We start from the raw sequence: 21451 nt of genomic DNA, 5'->3' as shown, positions 1-21451 counted from the left end.
GTCATTTTGTTATTAGAAGGATGTCAAATAAATTGAAGGGAGGGAGGGAGGGAGGGAGGGAGGGAGGGAGGGAGGGAGGGAGGGAGGAAGGAAGGAAGGAAGGAAGGAAGGAAGGAAGGAAGGAAGGAAGGAAGGAAGGAAGGAAGGAAGGAAGGCCCTTAGACTGTGATATGGGGCATACTATATTAGTTCCAAAAAGGGATTTGAAAGAGATGTTAATTTTGAGGCCTTGGTGGTTCGCAAACACAAAAGAAGTCACCGTACCTGGGAGTGACTGCCATGAATGCCGGACTTCAGTGAGGAAGCAGAGTCTCCCGATGCCAAATTAGCACCCATGGTTCTTCCTGGAAACACAAACTTAAAACTCAGCTTCTGAACATGCACAGTAGCAAAAACAAGCAAAAAAATTTTGGGGTGGGGTGGGGGGTGGGGAATCCGGGAAAAAATAATCTGAAGCTAACTTTTTTTAAAAAGATGGCAGTGCCCATGGATGGCATTGACTGAACTAGTCCTGTGACATCATCGTGACATCACCAGCGGGTTGCTACCGATTTAGGCGAACCAGGAGGAACCCACCTCTGGAGCGGAGATTGCAGCCGGGGGTTAGCCGAAAATCTGAAATGGAACTGCTGAAGGAGTAGACTGAATACAACTCTCTACAACAACCCTGATGTGTGGGGGAGGGCAGCACAGGTTTGTTGTCCACTTGTGAATGCTCTTGAGTGTCACAGCAATACGGGAATCGGGACAGTTACATAGAAAGATGAATCAAGTTATTGTGAAATTTGGCAGAAATTTTATCCTTGGGTGGATAATGGAAGAGATAATAGCTGTAAATAAAAATCCGATGTTCCTAGAACTAACTTTATTTATAAAATTATGACATATAGTAATCATTTGACCTTGGTTTTACTAGACGTATACAACAATCGTACAATAACCGCTGATGTTACAGGCCGTAGAAGTCCATAAAGAATGAACTGTTTAGATAACAGTTCAAATTAATCTTACGCAGCTTCTGCTCAGGCAATCTACTCACAAGAGCCTACAAAACTTTTGCCAGACCCATCCTAGACTACTGATCATCTGTCTGGAATCCATACCACATCTCAGACATCAACACCCTTGAAAATGTCCAAAGATATTTCACCAGAAGAGCCCTTCACTCCTCCACTCGAAACAGAATATCCTACGAAAATAGACTAACAATCCTGGGCCTAGAAAACCTAGAACTACGGCGCCTAAAACACGATTTGAGTATTGCCCACAAGATCATATGCTGCAATGTCCTACCGGTCAATGACTACTTCAGCTTCAACCCCAACAACACAAGAGCACGCAACAGATTCAAACTTAATACGAACCGCTCCAAACTTCCTGGTGTGCCTTTCGTCCCCTGTCCAATTGTCTTTCCTTTCTCTCACTTATCATATATATTTTCTTTCTTTCATATATCCTCTCCTCTAAGTTCACTTTACCCTTATATATATTACTACATGTCTATTTTTCTTCCTATGTATTTGTGTATTGGACAAATGAATAAATAAAAATAAAATAATAAATAAATTGGATGGGGGAGGGGGTTTATGTTGTGTTATGTTTTGTTGTTTGTCTTATAAGGCGTAAGTACAATATTTAAACAAACAAATAAGTATGTTGTAAAAGAAAGATGGATGCCAAGGAAGGGTCCTTGCCTGGTTGAGTTCCTGCTGAAGCCTGCAATCCCACCGGGTGCTGGTTCCCTAGTGCGTTGAGAGCAGGCTGGGGCACTGTCTGGACCACCACAGGGCCCTGAGGTCGGAGATACTGGGGACCCGGAGCCGAAACGATTTGCAGGACGCTGCCTGGAAGGTAGAAATTAAAAGTGAACGAAAAAGGGACTGACTTTTTCAGGAAGTGATAATTAATAATAATAATAATAATAATAATAATAATAATAATAATAATAATCATCATCATCATCATCATCATCATTTATTAGATTTGTATGCCGTCCCACTGATTTTATTTTTTAACGTCTCCTCTTAGGAAAAGTTTACCATCACTGCAACATCTCCACAATCGCATGATCAAAATAGCAACTGACATACATTTACAATGGTTGCAGCGTCTCAGGGCAACAAGTATGATGAAGGAAATGAAGCCCCTCCCTTACGAAACTAGGTTGCAACGCCTTGGTCTCTTCAGCCTTGAAAGACGGTGTTTAAGGGGTGACTTGATCGAAGTGTATAAAATTATACATGGGATAGAAAAGGTGGAATTCTCTCTCACACAATACTAGGACGAGGGGGCCCTCCCTAAAGCTCATAGGTAAGAAAGCGAGGACAAATAAAGGGAAATATTTCTTCACCCAGAGAGTCGTTGGTTTATGGAATTCCCTTCCAGAAGAGGTCGTGACAGCTGTCAGTCTGGATAGTTTCAATGCAGGATTAGACAGATTCAGGGATGCCAAGTGTATCGTTGGTTATTGAAACAGATGTCCATGTGCTGCCTCTATGTTGCTTGAGGCAGGCAGGGTTCCCTTGAGTACCATTTGTTGGGGGTCAGGGGAAAGGGAGGGTCTTGCCTTCTCTTCCTGCTCAAGATCCCCATGGACAATTGGGGGGCCACTGTCTGACACAGAATGCTGGACTCGATGGGCTTTGGCCCGATTCAGCATGGCTCTTCTTATGTTCTTATGCTCTTATGTTCTTATGTTCAGGGATATTAGGTCACCTAATGGCGACCTTCCCAGCCCAATTTCGACAAGCAAAATCAATGGGGGAAGCCGGATTCACTTTAAGGCCACATAATTCGCTTAACCCATTGTCGGAGAGGGGCGGCATACAAATCTAATATATTATTATTATTATTATTATTATTATTATTATTATTATTATTATTATTATTATTATGTCAATACAACACAGCAAACGAGATCACTATGATGGATTTCGTATTTCATCACCAGTCGGGCGCTTCCCAAGCACCTAGGACTGCGTGATGTAGCAAAGAATTATGTTTGCCGATCCCAGTGAAGCGGCTTTTTGCAATTGACAGATGGAGATTTTGTCAATTCCGATGGTTTTCAAATGTCCGCTGAGATCCTTTGGTACTGCACCCAGCATGCCAAGTACCACTGGGACCACTTTCACGGGCTTATGCCAGAGTCGTTGCAGCTCAATTTTTAGATCTTCGTACTTCACTAATTTCTCTAGCTGCTTCTCCTCAATTCTGCTGTCCCCTGGGATTGCGATGTCGATGATCCATACTTTCTTTTTCTCCAAAATCAGGATGTATGGTGTGTTATGCTTCAGAATTCAGTCAGTCTGAAGTTGTTGTTGTTATTATTATTATCATTATCATTATTAATTATTTAACTTCCGTGGCAAAAAAAGGGGTCGTGAACCGGAGCAAAACTAACTTAACAACTGCCTTCCTTAGCAGCAGAAACAACAGTTCTTCCAAGCTGCTCACCTTGCAATTGTAGAGGCTGCCCTGCGGTCAGCTGGCGGAGTTGGCTGTGAGACAGCGTGAATTTGTTCCCCTGGAACTGCAGCGTCACCGGCGTCTCCGGCTGCGCGATCCGTCCCTGGGACCCTGCAATGGAAGCCAGCTGGGGTTATTTTGACCGCTTCGCTACCTGGAGGGGGAGAGGGGTGGAAGCACCCGTGAAGAGAGGGGAGGGCGAGGCAGGGGAGGGGCTTCTCCCAGACATCCCCTGGTTTCCTGTTGTGGCGGGTTAGTAAAACGGAGGACGTGAACCACATGCAGAAAATGTAGAGAAATGCTGAGGTGGGAGCGGAGGAAGGGAGAGGAGGAGGGAAGTGTCATCCAAGAAGTTCCACAGGTACAGCTTTGATACAGGGGAGGCGGGTCAATTGCATCGGGCTCAGTGGGGGTGATCGCGGCAGGCGGAGGGCAGGGATCCTTCACTTTCACAGGTTAACAAGCGTGACCTGGAAAAAACTCACGTGACACTTCAGAAAAGAGAAAGAGAAGAAGAGTCCTTAAGGTCGGGACCTCTCGTGCCTTTTCAAAAGCAAACTCCAAAGCAGCTCAAGGGAGGCAGGAATTACCAATGCAATGGAATAATTGATCAGGAGAATATATATATATATATACTGCTCAAAAAAATAAAGGGAACACTCAAATAACTCATCCTAGATCTGAATAAATGAAATATTCTAATTGAATACTTGGGAGTTATATTCTGTCGTTTAAGTGTTCCCTTTATTGGCTGAAGGGATTGGATACTGTAGTTTAGAGGATAATTCTCTGCCTTACAAGGCAAAGGTTTGCAGGTTCAAGGCCCAGTGAGGGTATGGCTAGCTGATGAGGCCAAAATAAAGCCGAAATAGATCTATACTAGTCTCCCTTAATTTTCAAATTCAGCAAAACAACATGTGACATATATGTATGTATGTATGTATGTATGTGTATGTATATATTTGTTTTCGTAGATTTAAACAAATATATATATATATATATGTTTTTTTTGTTGAATTAATTTTAAAATTTCAGCAAAAACAAGTGATACATATATATATGTTTTTTTGCTGAATTTGAAAATTAAGGGAGACTAGGATAGATCTATTTCGGCCTTATTTTGGCCTCATCAGCTAGCCATACCCACTTGGACTTGAACCTGCAACCTTTGCCTTGTAAGGCAGAGAATTATCCTCTAGGCTACAGTATCCAATCCCTTCAGCTTAAGTGATTATATAGTGATTTACAAATTTCACTATATATATGTATTTAGTGATTTACAAATTTTGGGCTTGGAGATTAAGGAGAAAGCAAATTCATTGGACCTCCCAATCCAATTCGCAGATTAACCCCAAGGATTTAATTTCCTCCGATTCATTGGAAAAGTCCAATTAAGCAATGATGAATTTTCTATTGGGGAGGCCGGTCAGCTCAGGCAGTTCCAGCCAAAAGGACTTTGGGTTCAGCAAATGTCCTTTTTTCAGTGCAGGGAAAGTTATCTTTCACAGATTCCTTCTGATGAAGGATTGAAGGTTTATTGGTTGGAGGTGACAATTTTTTGCTGCAATGAATGAAACATAAAGTTCAGGCTCTGCTCGCATGAAGCGAAATGCTTCTGTGTAAAATCAAGTCAGAAATAAATAAAAATAAATCAAGATTTGTAATGCCTGCAAGCCCTCCAAACGTCAAATCTCCCAAGTTTTGAAGTTGAGCGTGGTATGTTCGTTTGACTTTTATAAAGGCAGTGGGTTCCGCAGGGGGGAAACATTAGTACAACAGTGCTCGAAAGTCTCTAGAGCGAGGGAGGCCAACTCTGGCTCCTTTTACCCCCTGTAGACTTCAAGTCCCAGAATCCTTGGGCTCAGGAATTCTGGGAGTTGAAGTCTCCGGTGGTAAAGGGGCCAGAGTCATCCACCATTGCTCCAGATGTGCAAATAGTTCATCTACTATCAGGAATAGACTGCCTTAGCCTGCCCCTAGCCCGTCTTCCCATCCTTACGGAGCATGGTTCCTTCCTGTGAGGTTAGTATTCTCAAAATAATAATAATAATAATGAAAGAATTAAATGAAAAGGAGGAATTTTTTTTTCTTTCTTGCCCAAAATTTAGTTTCCGAGGAAGGCTGACCAAGAGAAGAAAACATGCAGAAAGGAGATTAAGTTGACACCACTAATGAGCAGGTAGTTCTTGACTTAACCGCAACAACAGAGCCCCAGGTTTACGTGGCTAACCAAGGGAGGCCTTAAGCGAGTCGTGCCCCGTTTTTAACTGCCTTTTTGACTACATTGGTTAAGTGGATCACCGAACCAGGCGGTCATTAAGTGAACCCGGCTGTCCTCGTGGACTTTATTTGTCTGGAAACCACCTGGAAAGGTTACCAGTAGGGAAAGGTGACCCTCAAATAGCGCAACTGTCACAAGTACATGCCAGTTGCGGAGATTTTGACCACGTGGGAGAGTCAAGTGTTTCGAATGTGCTGTTAACTTCGAGCTATCACTAACAAGAGGGTTTTAAGTCAAGGACCACCTGTGTTTTCAATTTTCGGAGCCTTTCCCCCCCTTTATCTTAATACTGCATTTACAGCCCTCTTTAAGCGGTTTACAGAGTCAGCCTCTTGCCCCCAACCATCTGGGTTCTCATTTGACCCACCTCGTAAGGAGGGAAGGCTGTCTCAACCTTCAGCCTGTTGAGATTCGAACTGCCAAACTGCAGGCAGCCGGCAGCCGTAGCCCTGCAGTACTGCATTCTAACCACTGCGCCACTGTGGCTCTTATGTTGCAGTTAAAAAAAACCTCCCAAAGTTTTTCCTTTCCCCAAAGAAGCAAAAGTAAAACAGGGAGGAAGGCAAACTCCAAAAGAAAGGGAGGAGGATGAAAAAGGAAGGAACGAACCGAGCCACCGTCCAAATATCTCTTACACATAACCCTGAACACATCGTTAGGGTGTCTAATAACTTAACCTCGGGGAAGCTTTGGAAAAGAGGAGCAGGAGGAAAAAGAGGATTGGGGCAGGGGGGGTGGGTGGAGGAAGAGGAGGAGGAGGAGGAAGAGGAAGAGAAGGCAGCTGGAGAAACCTAGGAAGCAGGGCAGAGAGGCACTTACTGGGTAACCGAGCCTGTGCCTGACTGGTTAACAGGAGCCTCTGAGGCAGGACATTCGGTTGGATGGTGGGTGGGGGGGCCTGTGGCTGGGCCTGCCCTAGCTGGAGGCCTTGGGTGGTAGCCTGGCCCCGCAGTTTCACGGGATGGGCCGGGCTAGTTGCGTTGGCGAAGGTCATTGCTGGCTGATGTCTTGGAGGAGGAAGAGGAAGAGGAGGAGGTGGAGGAACACTGGAGGAAGACTGCAATTGTGGTGGCGCTGCGGTGGCAGCCGAGGAGACGGCAACGGCGGCTGCAATCAATAAGGTCAGGGGGTATAAAGCGGTTAGAGTTGGTCCTTTTTTTTTTCCGTCCCCCACCCCAAGGGTTGGAGCAACGGAGAAATTTCGGCGCTCGCAGTTTTAAACATCGGGGTAGAGATGGGGCGGAGGGGGCTGAGTACAGACAGGGCGCCTTTAAAAAAAAAACAAAGCAAGGGAAATCCATTTGGGAACCTCAAATGAGTGGTGCAGTGGCCTAGAGATGGAGCTCTTGCCTCCCAATCAATAGGTTGTGAGTTCGATCCTAGGTAGAGGCAGATATTTCTCTCCCTGGGCACAGTGGGGATATATCTGCTGAACAAAACTCTGCATTGGCGACAGGAAGAGCAATGGGCCAGTAAAACACTCAGCTCCATTCAGTTGTCCAGACTCCACCCCGCAAGGGATTATGAGGTTGTTAAATTATGATGATTTGAGAGCGTTAAATCAAGGGACTCGATGCTCTGATTCAGCTTCGTGGCGGCTCCAAGCATAAACACGCATATACAAACACATGGGAACACAACTTTGCCTGGGGAGCAGGAGGAGGGAAGGGGGGAGAGTTCAGGTGGGTTTGCCAGCTCTTCGCTTCAAAAGCTTGGAAGGCTTTCTGATGGGAAGTTCTCCAACTTCATTAAAGGGGAGTCGAGGTATAAAGAGAGCCAGGTCGGTTAAGGTGCCAGGCTAGAAAGCGGGAGACCTTGAGTTCTAGTTCCTCCCTTTAGAAAGAAGACCAGAGATGACCTTGAGTCAGTCTCTCCCTTTCTCCCTCTCTCTCTGTCTGTCTGTCTCTCTCTCTCTCTGTGTCTATCTGCCTCTCTCTTACTCTATCTGTCCGTCCGTCTCTGTCTGTCTCTCTGTTTCTTTGTCTTGGTCGGTCTGTCTGTCTGTCTCTCTCTCTCTCTCTTTCTGACTCTCTCTCGGTGTCTGTCTGTCTGTCTCTCTTTCTCTCTCTCAACCCACCCCATGGGAAAAATAATGTGTTGAATACATTTGCTGCCTTGAGTTCTTTGTAAAAAATAATAGCGGTGGGATACAAACAAACAAACAAATAGGGCTGCCCTGAAGCAGCAGCTTCGTCATTCTGACCCATCACTGAATTTGAGATCAAACAAAGACACACAAAGACACAGTCTAAACATACTGGTGGAAATGTTCACTTTCAGCTCAAGCTGAAAACATAAAAAAAAAAAAAGATGATGATGATGATGAAAACACAGGAAAGAGGTGGCTTGCTTGAATGCTTCAATACCCGCCATTCTGGATTTTCAAACAAAGCCCAACCAAGTCTCTCCTAGAGCAAACCAAAATGAGATTCTCCCATCAATGTTTGTGAACAGGCTGGGATTGACGTCTTTAAAATCAAGTTTGTGATGCAGAATCTAAGCATTTAAGGCCCCAAGTCGCTTGCCTGGACCATCTCCAGAAAGAGCATGACAATTTTCTGTCGTTCATTTTTTTTATGCCCTTTCTGAATTTTCAAATCAAAAAAGGGGAGTGGGGGAAATGAAGAGGCGAGAGAGCTTACAATCAGCTCTTCAGAGAGAAAACCCATCAAAATTAAACCTGCCTACTGTCACTTGATGGCGAGATGAGCGGTGTATGAATTTAGCAAATGAAATAAAATGTCTGGAAACATCTCACCCAAAAGGAATTGAACAAAAGAAACCCTGCCTTGAAATGGAGGAAGATACCCACCAAAACCTAGGAGGGCACCTCCTGCATTGGGGGAACCATGGAATTGGTTCACAATTTCACAGAAGAACCTCATGGCTGAACTCCCAAATGCCACTCGGGACGCATTCAGGAATACAAAGAACCACTGAATGAGGCTCAAGCTGGATAAGAAGGTCAGTTAAAAGACCTGGGAAATCCCTTCACCGAAATCCCAAGTGGACGACTCAACGTCTGGAAACCCAAACCATCCTGAGGTCCACAGCTGGAAATGCTGGTTCAAGAAGAAATGATTAGGCGGATCTAACCCAGTCCTGGTAGGATGACTGTGTTTCAGCTTCTTCAACATTGATTTTATCCAGATGTGCAGAAATTCCAAGCTGGGGTGCTTACTGGTGGTGGTGGTGAACCTCAACAGATCAGGAAGGCACCAGGTTGAGGAAGTCTGGTTTAATTCCAAGGACTGATTGGTCACGGGGAGGAAGGGAGGGGAGGAGGGGAGGATGAGCATGAAGGGGAACCAACCCACCCTTGTTGACAAGGAAGGAAACCCAAGGATGACTTTTCTCACCTTGATTGGCAGATACCGTGGCCATGGGAGATCTTCCTCGTACTTGGGCCTGTTGAGCAGCCGTAGCTGCACTGGTGGCCCGCTGCACTTGAGCGCTAGGAAAGGTGACCATCTTGCCTTCAGGTTTCTGCCCGTACTGAACAGGTTGAAACAATCTGGGGGTGAAAGAACACCAACGGCAGTTGGGCGCTGTGACAATTTCCCACAAAACACTCTTGGGAGTCACAAGCAAAAAAGTTATTTCGGAGAGTCGAGAGATAGAAAGAAAGAGTGAGAGAGAAAGAAAGAAAGCAATAGAGAGAAAGAGAAAACGAGAGAGAGAGAGCAAGAGGGGGAGAGAGAAAGAGAGAGAAATGACTCTTGATTTAAAGCATATGGTAAAAAGCACCCAAATAATAATAGAGAAAAAAAACCCAGCCGTTTGTGTGTTTGTGTGTGTGTGTGTGTGAACTCTTGAACCATTTCCAATAGCTCACCTGTCATTGGAAATGGTTCAAGAGTTCACACACACACACACACACAAGGGGGGAGGAGACAGGGATGGAAAAAGAGGAGAAGATAGTAATAAAATAGATTTTGGTTTTGTTTTATTATTAATTTCTTTTAATAAAAAAAGAAGGGATTTTTTTTCTTGTTTGTTTGTTTGTTTGTTTATTCTATGCCGCCCAGTCCCAAAGGGACTGTCGCTCAGACACTATACTTTTCCGCCCACACCGGAAAAAAATTAGAGGGAACATTGCTCCAGCATCCTTTGTAATGGCTCAAGATCCAGATGGATTGATAGACTTGAATCCTGGGCCCTATCTAACAAAATTCAACATAGAGAAAAGTACAGTCTTGCACTTAGGCAAGAAAAACCAAAAGTACACATATAGACTGGGTGAAACCAGATTTAATAGCAGTAACTGTGAGAGGGATCTTGGAGTCTTAGTGGACACCCAGCTAAATATGAGCCAGCAGTGTACAGCAGCAGCCAAAAAAGACAATACAGTGATACCTCTACTTAAGAACGCCTCTACTTAAGAACTTTTCTAGATAAGAACCGGGTGTTCAAGATTTTTTTGCCTCTACTTAAGAATCATTTTCTACTTAAGAACCCGAGCCCGGAAAAATTTCCCAGGAAATTTAAGAGCAGCACGAAGGCCCGGCCAGTTTCCTGCAATTCCCCCTTTAATCCCAGCCATCTAGGCTGCCAGAGGAGCCTTTCGGTGGTGCTTAAGGAGGTTTTGGCAGTCCAGAGCGAATGAAGCCTTTTCCTTTCTCTGGGAGCTTGGAGAAGGAATAAACCTTTGCCAGCGCCCAGAGAAAATAAACGCCCCCTTCGTTCTGGGCAGCGACTGTCCTCCTCCTCCTCTTCTTCCTCCTGCTCCTCCCACTCAAATTCCGAGCTTTAAATTTCTTTCCTAACGGGTTTGCACGCATTATTTGCTTTTACATTGATTCCTATGGGGAAAATTGCTTCTACTTACAAACTTTTCTACTTAAGAACCTGGTCACGGAACGAATTAAGTTCTTAAGTAGAGGGACCACTGTACAATCTTAAATTGCATTAATACAGGACGTCAAGGGAGGTTCTAATCTAGCTCAAGAGAGGTTTTAATACCATTCTATAAAACCTTAATAAGACCACCCCTATAGTCCTGCATCCAGTTTTAGTCCCCAAACTATAAAAAAGATGTTGAGACTCCAGAAAGAGTGCAGAGAAGAGCAGCCAGGATGATGAGGGGACTGGAGACTAAAACATACAAAGAATGGTTGCAGGAACTGGGCTAGTTTAGAGAAGAGATGGACCAGGGGAGACATGATAGCAATCTTCCAATATTGGAGGGGCTGCCAGAGAGAGGAGGGGTTCAAGGGGGGGTCAAGGCACCTGAAGGCCAGGCAAGGAATAATGAATTGAAACTGAACAAGGAAAGATTCAACCTGGAAATAAGGAGACATTTTCTGACAGTGAGAACAATCAAGGTGCTTTCCAATTCTGTTAATCCGTTAAAAACCTTTGCATGGGGAGGGGGGCAGGGTTGAATATTACAAGGATGGGCATGGTGCCCAAACCCAGTAGCCCCTGATCTTTTGGGCATCAGGGTCTGGTTCCATGGAGTGAGGTTTTTTTCCACAAACTGTAGGAGGCGTAATTTTGTATACTGCCTGTATCCCACAGATGGGGCTTTACTTATTTGCACCACCTTTTTTTTGGCACTTCAGTGCCACTTCACAGACCAAAAGTTGGGGACCATTGCCCTAACCCTTGGAGATGCTTTAAGCTCCTTCCTTCCTTCCTTCCTTCCTTCCTTCCTTCCTTCCTTCCTTCCTTCCTTCCTCCCTCCCTCCCTCCCTCCCTCCCTCCCTCCCTCCATTGTCTCTTCCTTACTCCCTCCCTCTCATTGTCCGTCCCTCCCTTCTTTCTTTCCGTCCATTGTCTCTTCCTTCTCTCCCTCCCTCTCACCATCCCTCCCTTCGTAGCTTCCTTCCATCAAACACGCCATTCTGAAATTGAGACCCAGGCTTGGGATTGTGAGCATCAACATGCCATGCAAAACTGAACTGGGACAATAGTCCAATCAACATTACCGTTGGCTGAACAAGGGGCAGCGATGTTATGGGAGGCTGGGTGCAGTTTACCTGTTGGGCTTCAGCTTGACGGGAGGTGCCCTGGCAGGCGGGAGGGGAGAGGTGTAAATCTCTTCAATAAGCTTCCGGGTTATTTTTTGCTTTGGCACCACCTGGGATTCATACCGCGTCATTTTCTTCTCAAGCCCAATCAGGTCAAAGAGACTCAGGTCTGCAACCTAAAAGGATGGCCAAGAGGGAAGAAAGTCAGCAAGGGTTGCCTAACTTCAGAAAGCGAAACCCCCTGAGCCAGGTAGTTCTGAAGGATCTTTTATTAAGCAGATGTGAAAGCATTCCACTCAAAGCAACCTCTGAATGCTCTTAGGCAAAACAAGTAGATTGAAAGGATCGGAGACCCCTCCCCATTAGCCAGGATGCAGAGCTTGGCAATACGCAAGTGTGAAAAGTTCCCTTTAATCCACAGCCCTGGGGACCAGAAGAACATAATGAGCATCTTCCATTCAAGTGAAATATAGATTAGATTAGATTAGATTTATTGGATTTGTATGCCGCCCCTCTCCACAGACTCGGGGCAGCTCACAACAATGTTGAAAAACAGTACATAGTAACAAATCTAATATTTAAAAATCTAGATTACAGTTTTAGATTTAAAAGTCCCAAAAAGAAACCCCAATATATAAAAAACAACACACAATCGAATCATACACAAAAACTACATGGGCAAGGGGGAGATGTTTCAATTCCCCCATGCCTGGCGGCAGAGGTGGGTTTTAAGCAGCTTACGAAAGGCAAGGAGGGTGGGGGCAATTCTAATCTCTGGGGGGAGCTGGTTCCAGAGGGTCGGGGCCGCCACAGAGAAGGCTCTTCCCCTGGGTCCCGCCAGATGACACTGTTTAGTCGATGGGACCCGGAGAAGGCCAACTCTGTGGGACCTAACTGGTTGCTGGGATTCATGCGGCAGAAGGCGGTCTTGCAGATATCCTGGTCGGATGCCATGAAATATCCCAATTTATTTATTTATTTTATTAATTGCATTTATATACCGCCCCTCTCTGAGAACTTGGGGCGGCTTACAACATAATTTATACCCCTCCGCCCATAAACCATTTCCCTAAGGTGAAGAGATCTCAAGATGCTTGGCGCCAGGATATACCTTGTAAGACATCTGTTGTTGCAGGTAATGCTAATAAATCAAACCCAAGATCCCCCCTTCTCTCAACTGAATGGCAGAGTCACTCTTTGGGATTCTGACATTCTATCTTGGGTACCTGTTATAATTTTAGTTACTGTTATTTTTCAGAGTATAAGACGCACGTCACCCACCTACCCCAAAAGAGGCTGAAAATCTGGGCGCACCTACCAAGTAAAGAGACTATCAGCTTTTTCGGAGCTTTTTTCCAGCCCCAATGAGGCTCTAGCCAGTGAAGCCCTTCTGCGCTTTGCCTGTTTTTCTCATTGCTTCTCTCTCTCCCAAAGTTGTGCTTTAGGAGCTGATTTTCATTGCTTCTCTCTCTCCTAAAGTTGTGCTTTAGCTGATTTTTTTACCCTCCCATCAGGGGATAAAAACCGTGCACATGCGCTCAAAACCAGCGAACTAATGAATATCTGGTAGGCAGAATTCCCCCCCCCTTATTATCCTCCCCAAAAACTAAGATGTGTCTTATACTCCGAAAAATACGATAGTCCCTTTACTTGGTAGACTGATGGTGTTACTTAATTTGGTAATGAAAGGTCTGCAAGTAAACAACCAAGCTCAAGCATGAAGATCAAGTCTTTTCTCTTCTTCCTCCTCCCGTCTTCTTCTTCTTCCACTTTGTAAAGCCCATCCCCTTTCAGCACTGATGACGCTACCTAGTTGGGTCATGAAATGTTTGCAAGGAAACCACTGAACTCAGAAAGCGACAAGGCCCCAACAGTTCCACCTTGAGCTACAAAGATTCTCTTCTAAGGCTAGTCCATTTCATATATCTCCCTTCATCTCCCTCTCCCACAAATATATTGTGGGGTTCTTGATCACATCTTAGGGCAAAAAAGTAAAATTAGAAATGAGAAGTCAAAAAAATTCTCCCTCTATCGTTAGGCCATTTCATCTCCCTTCCTTCCCATCTTTTCCCTTCCTTCCTTCCTTCCTTCCTCCCTCCCTCCCTCCTTCTCTCTCTCACACACAAACACACACACACTCATCATACACACACACATTGTGGAGTTCTTGGTCACATCTTGAGGCAGATTCTCCCTTTTCTATCCTTAGTCCATTTCATCTCTCTCTCTCTCTCTCTCTCTCTCTCTCTCTCTCTCCCTCTCTCTCTCCCCCCCCCCACACACACAATATTATGAAGTCCTTGGTCACATCTTGGGGCCCAAAAGCAAAATCAGAAATGAGAAGTTGGAAATATTCTCCCTCTCCCTCACCCAACAGGGCCCCTTGGAGGTCCACCCTTCATCTCACCTTCCACAGGTTGCTCTCTAAGGCTTTTAAGGCCAGAGAGGCGGTCGAGAACCGCAACACCTCCGAAACATAAGAGGAGCCGCACAGCCGAGGGTTGATCAGGTCCGGGTGGTTACAGATCTTCTGCAGCTGCATCAAGACGTGAAGAACGCTGACGAAGTGGCCGCTTTTCACAGCGTCTTGGGTCCTGGCCGAGGGAGAAGAAAGCAGAGGCTTCAAAGCTAGAAGAATGAATGGTGCGTGACGCCCATGAGATTGGGGCCTCATTGGTGAAGACGTCACGTTAACTCTACTTGGAGACCCTGACTTATGAGTCACTTAATGACTATTTGAAGTTCTAACACGCACACACACACACACAATTTGTTACAAATAAATAAATAATAATAATAATAATAATAATAATAATAATAATAATAATTATTTATTAGATTTGTATGCCGCCCCTCTCTGAAAACTCGGGGCGGCTCACAACAATGATAAAAACAATATTATAATGGCACAAATCTAATATTAAAAATAACTAAAAACCCTATCATAATTAAAAACCAAAGAGCACGTACATACCAAACATAAATTATAATGAGCCTGGGGGAAAGGTGTCTCAAATCCCCCATGCCTGGCGGTATAGGTGGATCTTAAGTAGTTTACGGAAGACAAGGAGGGTGGGAGCAGTTCTAATCTCCGGGGGGAGTTGATTCCAGAGGGCCGGGACCGCCACAGAGAAGGCTCTTCCCCTGGGGCCCGCCAGACGACATTGTTTAGTCGACGGGACCCGGAGAAGTCCAACTCTGTGAGACCTTATCGGCCGCTGGGATTCGTGCGGTAGCAGGCGGTTCCGGAGGTATTCTGGTCCAATGCCATGTAGGGCTTTAAAGGTCATGACCAACACTTTGAATTGTGACCGGAAACTGATCGGCAGCCAATGCAGGCCACGGAGTGTTGTAGATACATGGGCGAATCTGGGAAGCCCCACGATGGCTCTCGCGGCTGCGTTCTGCATGATCTGAAGTTTCCGAACACTTTTCAAAGGTAGCCCCATGTAGAGAGCGTTGCAGTAATCGAACCTCGAGGTGATGAGGGCATGAGTGACTGTGAGCAATGACTCCCTGTCCAAATAGGGCCGCAACTGGTGCACCAGGCCACGCCCACCCAACCAGTCTGCACCCCCAACAATCTAGGTCAGGGGTAGGGAAAGTTGGCTCTTCTATGACATGTGAACTTCAATTCCCAGAATTCCTGAGCTAGCATAATTGGCTCAGGAATCCTGGGAGTTGAAGTCCATAAGTCATAGAAGAGCCAACTTTGCCTATCCCCGGTCTAGGTAACTGTGAATTGGCCTCCTGTTTAAAAGATTTGAGGACCAATGGTCACTAAACAAATGGTTTTAAGTCAAGGATCACCTGTATGGTGTGGGTTGTAACAATTCCTGCATTTGCCTTTTGAAGGGGGAAGTGTGTGAATTATTTGAAGATTATTTGAATCATTAATGGTTTAACGCAGGATTCTCCAACCTTGGCAATTTTAAGACTTGTGGACTTCAAATCCCAGAGTTCCTCAGCCAGCAAAGTGAATTCTGGGAGTTGAAGTCCACAAGTCTTAAAGTTGCCAAGTTTGGAGAACCCTGCTTTAACATTCAACTCAGAAACACCTACTCGGGCTGGAGAATGACGTCTTCATACATCATTTTCTGTCTGTTGGAAAGCCGGCACTTGAGTACATGCTCGTACTTCTTCGTCAGCTGTTTCTCCACGTCCCTTTTCGATCTGCGCAGGATGAATGGCTGGATCATCTGCGGAAAAAAGAATTGGAAGGGAGGGAGGGAGGAGGAATCGATGAATATTCAGACGTTCAAAAGGAATGACAGGAAATATCACTTCGCAGAAAGAGTAGCGGAAACGTGGAACCAACTTTCAGCAGAGGGAGGGAGTCACATTGGAATTGAAGCTTAAATAAGCTTGAGTTAAATAGACATCCATCATCTGGCCAAAAAAATAAAATAAAAATTAATACAAATATTAAATAAAAGAGAGAAAATAAAAGGGGAAGGAAGGAGGGTGGGAGGGAGGGAGGGAGGGAGGAGGAGGAGGAGGGAGGGAGGACGAAGGAGGGAAGAAAAGAAAGAAAGAAAGAAAGAAAGAAAGAAAGAAAGAAAGAAAGAAAGAGTCTATGAAGATACTCAGTCATCCACCTTTGTTCCAATGGTGCTTTTTCAAGAGGCAAATGGATGAGAGAGAGAGAGAGAAAGAAAGAAAGAAAGAGAGAGAGAGAGAGAGAAAGAAGAAAGAAAGAGTCTATGAAGATACTCAGTCATCCACCTTTGTTCCAATGGTGCTTTTTTAAGAGGCAAATGGACGAGAGAGAGAGAAAGAAAGAAAGAGAGAGAGAGAGAGAGAAAGAAAGAAGAAAGAAAGAAAGAAAGAAAGAAAGAAAGAAAGAAAGAAAGAAAGAAAGAAAGAAAGAAAGAAAGAAAGAAAGAAAAAAGAACAAAAAGCCAATAAACTCAAGGGGCAGCCTTGATGAACTTCTTTTTCTGCTGCCACTTTTCTATGTTTCTATAATGTGATCTTTCTGCAATCCTTTCCCCTCGGCCCAATTCCAGCGTCCACCTTGAAGGACTCACCCTGTGCAGCCTGATGACGAGCTTATGGCAGTAGTCTTGATTCTCCTCGTTGGCCGCTTTCACTGGGAAATCCAGGTAAGCTTTGGAAATTCCTGGAATCAGGAAATGCACCATGGTCCACAGTTCCATCAAGGTGTTGTGCAGAGGGGTATCGATCAGGAGTAAGCGGTACTGACTACAAAGAGAGGCGGGGGGCAGGGGGGGCACAGTGTCAAGAAACACAACCAAATGACCTTCTTCTACTTTAGCATAAGGTTGCAGGAACAGATTCTTGCAAGTCGGAAGGTCCAAACCTCCCACTGATACTTTTGTTGTTATAGTTCATTCGTAAATTTTCATTTAACATTCATACCTGCTTTGTGAACGGGTGCATTGTCTGGGTCAATTGCTTACAAAAGAATGCTTTTCCAGCTCCTAATTTCTACCTTTATTATCCAACCATTTATCAAACGAATACCATATTTGAAAGTATTCTGTATCTCTTTTACCTTTAATGTCAGTCTATCCATTTCTGCGTAATATAATTTTTTAATGACATCATCTTTTCTCAGTGTGTCCTCATTTTGCCAATACTGTGCAAATACAATTCTTGCTGCCCTCAAATAGTGCAACGTTAACTACAAATTCCCCTTATTGTAATTTTTTTTTCTGGTAACATACCTAACAAAAAATATTTCTGGCTTTCCCACTGATACTTTTAATTGCCTGAACAATTAGGTTCCCCTCAGTAGAAAATAAATCTCCGGGATGACTGTTCACTGCAGTCTTTGCTTAATGTCAGCTGCTTCAATCAGAATTTAAGAAAATTAAACAGCTCAGTGGGGCTGTGTCTACCAGGCTGCGATTTGTAGGGATTAAGTTGTGCATCTCCGCCAGCCTGTGACACGGTTATGAATAGACCACAGCTCAGAAGTGGGCCGTGGCTCAGAGATTGGGGACCACTGGCCTAGGGAGCCTCTCTTCCTCTCCTCCCCCAACGTCACCTACCCACTCTATTCCTCATAGGTTCTATTTACATAGACTTACAGATAGTCCTCAGCTTACGACCACAATTGGGGCCAACATTTCTGCTACTAAGCGAGATTAGATTAGATTTATTGGATTTATATGCCGCCCCTTTCTGTAGACTCGGGGCGGCTCACAACAATGGTAAACAATACATAATAACAAATCTAATATTTAGCAATCTAAATTACAGTTTTAAGTTAAAAAATCCAAAAGAACCCCAATATATGAAAAACAAGCACACAGTCGAATCATACACAGAAACTACATGGGCATGGGGGAGATGTCTCAATTCCCCCATGCCTGACGGCAGAGGTGGGTTTTAAGGAGTTTCTGAAAGGCAAGGAGGGTGGGGGCAATCCTAATCTCTGGGGGGAGTTGGTTCCAGAGGGTCAGAGCCACCACAGAGAAGGCTCTTCCCCTGGGTCCCGCCAGACGACATTGTTTAGTCAACGAGACCTGGAGAAGACCAACTCTGTGGGATCTAACTGGTTGCTGGGATTCGTGCGGCAGAAGGCAGTCCCAGAGATATAATGGCCCGATGCCATGAAGGGCTTTATAGGTCATAACCAACACTTTGAATTGTGACCGGAAACTGATCGGCAACCAATGCAGACTGCGGAGTGTTGGTGTGACATGGGCATATTTAGAGAAGATATCTGACGAGTGACCTTTGCCCCATTTTACGACCGTTCTGGCCATGGTTGTAAAGGGAATCAATGCACTAACACAGTTGTTAATTGAAGCTGTTTGTCAGAAGGTCGCCAAAGGGGATCACACATGATCATTGCAACTGTCATAAATATGAGCAAGTTTCCAAGAGTCTGAATTTAGATCTCTTGACCTTGAGGGATGCTACCACCGTCGTTAAGTGTGGGCAAAGGCCATAAGTCACTTTTTGCGGTGCTGGTGTAACTCTGAACGGCCATTAAATGAACGGTTGTAAGTCAAGGACTGCCTGTATATATTCCTTAGCTGCTTTTGAGAAACAGCAGCAGAACGTAACCCAAACAGAACTGAGTTTGGATTCCTGGACCAGACGAGGCCTGCCCTACATTACAAGAACCAGTATTCCACACTGGGAAGAAGAGGAAGATGTTGATGGGGCCCAGACCTGCGAAGGTGGAAGAGGGCTTCCCAGTGCTTTTCCGTCATGTTCTTAATCTGTTGCATCTCATCCACAATGAGGTATTTCCACCGTATCTTCATGAATGCTTGGTGGCCTTTGAAGAGCTGCTTGTAGGAGGTGATGCAGACGTTAAAACTGTTGGGTTCCATCCACTCCTACAGAAGGGAGGGCGGAAGGGACAATGAGAGGGAGGGAGGGAGGGGGGGGAGGGAGGGGGAGGGAGGAAGGGAGGAAGGAAGAATGAGAGAGAGGGAGGGACAATGAGGGAGGGAAGGCAGGAAGGAAAGAAAGAAAGAAGGAACAATGAGAGAGAAGGAAAAGACAATGGGAAGGAGGGAAGGAAGGGAGGGAGGGAGGGAGGGAGGGAGGGAGGGAGGGAGGGAGGGAGGGAGGGAGGGAGGAAGGAAGGAAGGAAGGGAAGGAGCAAGGGATGGAAGGAAGAGACAATGGAAGGAAGGAGGGATGGAAGGAGGGGGGGGAAAGCAAAACAAACAAACATTTAGATCCTGGGAGATTTAAAAAACTGTTGCAGGAATGTATTCCTGTATCCCACTCCCCTATTTTCTTTCATGTGAATGACAACATTCTAGGAAAACTTTTGACATCTACCTAAACATTTCTTTCTGAAGAACAATAACTTCCATGCTCTTCACAAACCATAACATAAGAAAACCCAACTGTGGCTTAGGAAAACCCAAGCCATGACTGCACAAACCCAGTCAATCAAAACTCTTTTGGCAAAACATTGCTTAAGAAAACCCCCGACCCCCCCCCCCCCGCTCCTCCCCACACAGGCTGGGAAATTTTGCTTTTAGAAAATTTTATCCTGCAAAACTATCGCCCACAGCCCCAGGTTTGCCATCACAGATGTGTTTTTAACACCTTTCGAAAGGCGAGAAGAGTGGGGGCGGTACGGCTCTCCAGGGGGAGTTGGTTCCAGAGGACTGGGGCCACGACAGAGAAGGCTCTTCCCTGCAGATTTGCTAGTCGGCACTGTTTGACCAGCGGGACTTGAAGAAGGCTGACTCTGTGCGACCTAACCGGTCGCTGGGACACATGAGGCAGAAGATGCTCCCGTAAATAATAAACCACTTGGAGGTTTATCTGAGTCCTCAGGGTCACTGAGTGGTGCTCCTGGTTCCAGCAGTTTTTCCCTCTGGAAATCCGTTCATACTCCTGCACCGTTCGAAGGGTGTTCATTCCCAAGGGCGTAGCTAAACGTTTATGGAGATCCTCCATCAAACAGGTCACTGATGTCCCAAAGGTGCTTAATTTCAGGAGGCAACTGGACTTTTGTTTTCTTGAAGACGTTTACCTTCTCGTCCAAGAATCTCCTTCAGCTCTGTGGCTGAAGTCTAGTTTGCTTTTAGAAAAAGCCCTCTTTTGGGACAAATGGATGAAAGAAATGGAGAACGGGTGGGTGGGTTAAATTTGTGGTAACTCCGCCCCCAATGGATTTGAACTAATAAAACCACCTACTTGTCTTTTCATTCTTACTTCTCGCTGGGTGCCAATGTAGAGCAGGATTTTTAGGCCAGGGCACCAACGTTTGAGCTCCAGCTCCCACTTCAGAATGTTACAACTTCGGACAACGACAAGGTGAGGACCCCAATCCCCTGGAAACAAAGACCAAAAAGAGAGGCTAAGAATTCATCCCTGAGTTGTAAAAACAGAGACATAGAATCAAGATCACATGAAGGACCAGGACCACTTTATAAAACCTTAGTAAGACCACACCTGGAGCATTGCAACCAATTTTGGTCAGCATACTGCAAAAACTATGTTAAGACTTTGGAAAAAAGTGCAACTAAGATGATGAAGATTTTTATTAATATTGATTGTTTCTTCATTGCTTATTTGACCCCTATGACAATCATTAAGTGTTGTACCACATGATTCTTGACAAATCTATCTTTTTCTTTTATGTACGCTGAGAGCATCTGCACCAAGACAAATTCCTTGTGTGTCCAATCACACTTGGCCAATAAAATTCTATTCTATTCTATTCTATTCTACTCTACTCTATGAAAGGGCTGGAGACTAAAACATATGAAAAGTGGTTGCCGGATTTGGGTTTGGCTTGTCTAGAGAAAAAAGGGGGGGGAGTGACAGCAGTATTCCAGTATTTGAGGGCTGCCCCAAAGAAAAGGGGGTCAACTTATTCTCCAAAGCACCAGAAGACAGGACAAGAAATAAAGGATGGAAAATAATCAAGGAGAGAAGCAACCTGAAATTAAGGAGAAACTTCCTGACAGTGAGGACAATTAACCAGTGGAACAGCTTGCTTCTAAAAACCATGGGCTTCTTAAAAGCTGGGTTTTTAAGCATGGATGCACGCTATCAGGCAGGTGTGAGTGCCCACACCCATAATTCAATACCTGGGGAGGGTGAATACAGCTTCCCTTGCCCTCCAGAGAACCGGAAACAGCCTGTTTCCCAACTTCTGGTGGGCCCAGTAGGCTCGTGTCTCACCCTCCCCAGGCTCCAAAGGCTTCTCCATTCCCCCAGAGGCTATCTGGAAGCCAAAAACACCCTCCCAGAGCCTCTGTGCAAGCCAAAAATCAGC

At 45.1% G+C, this 21451-nt stretch overlaps 1 protein-coding gene across 24 annotated transcripts in view; it reads right to left on the bottom strand.

The window, feature by feature from the left end:
- Positions 1–21451, bottom strand: part of EP400 (E1A binding protein p400) — a 110592-nt gene that overhangs the window by 49112 nt on the left and 40029 nt on the right. For 23 of the 24 annotated variants that reach the window (XM_070762604.1, XM_070762611.1, XM_070762608.1 and 20 more), the window contains 11 exons: positions 20365–20501; positions 18871–19040; positions 16752–16926; positions 15784–15920; positions 14129–14315; positions 11731–11897; positions 9109–9263; positions 6569–6856; positions 3457–3579; positions 1695–1844; positions 265–344 (listed from right to left, as the gene is read on the bottom strand). In XM_070762604.1, coding sequence (XP_070618705.1) covers positions 265–344; positions 1695–1844; positions 3457–3579; positions 6569–6856; positions 9109–9263; positions 11731–11897; positions 14129–14315; positions 15784–15920; positions 16752–16926; positions 18871–19040; positions 20365–20501 — 1769 coding nt within the window. The remainder of the gene's footprint in view (positions 1–264; positions 345–1694; positions 1845–3456; positions 3580–6568; positions 6857–9108; positions 9264–11730; positions 11898–14128; positions 14316–15783; positions 15921–16751; positions 16927–18870; positions 19041–20364; positions 20502–21451) is intronic. The other variant, XM_070762609.1, reaches the window with a different exon arrangement.

The sequence above is a fragment of the Erythrolamprus reginae genome, chromosome 10, assembly GCF_031021105.1.
Source record: "Erythrolamprus reginae isolate rEryReg1 chromosome 10, rEryReg1.hap1, whole genome shotgun sequence".
In the NCBI taxonomy this organism is placed as follows: domain Eukaryota; kingdom Metazoa; phylum Chordata; class Lepidosauria; order Squamata; family Dipsadidae; genus Erythrolamprus; species Erythrolamprus reginae.
Note: the sequence above shows the minus strand (reverse complement) of the source record. Positions and strands in the feature narration are given on the sequence as shown.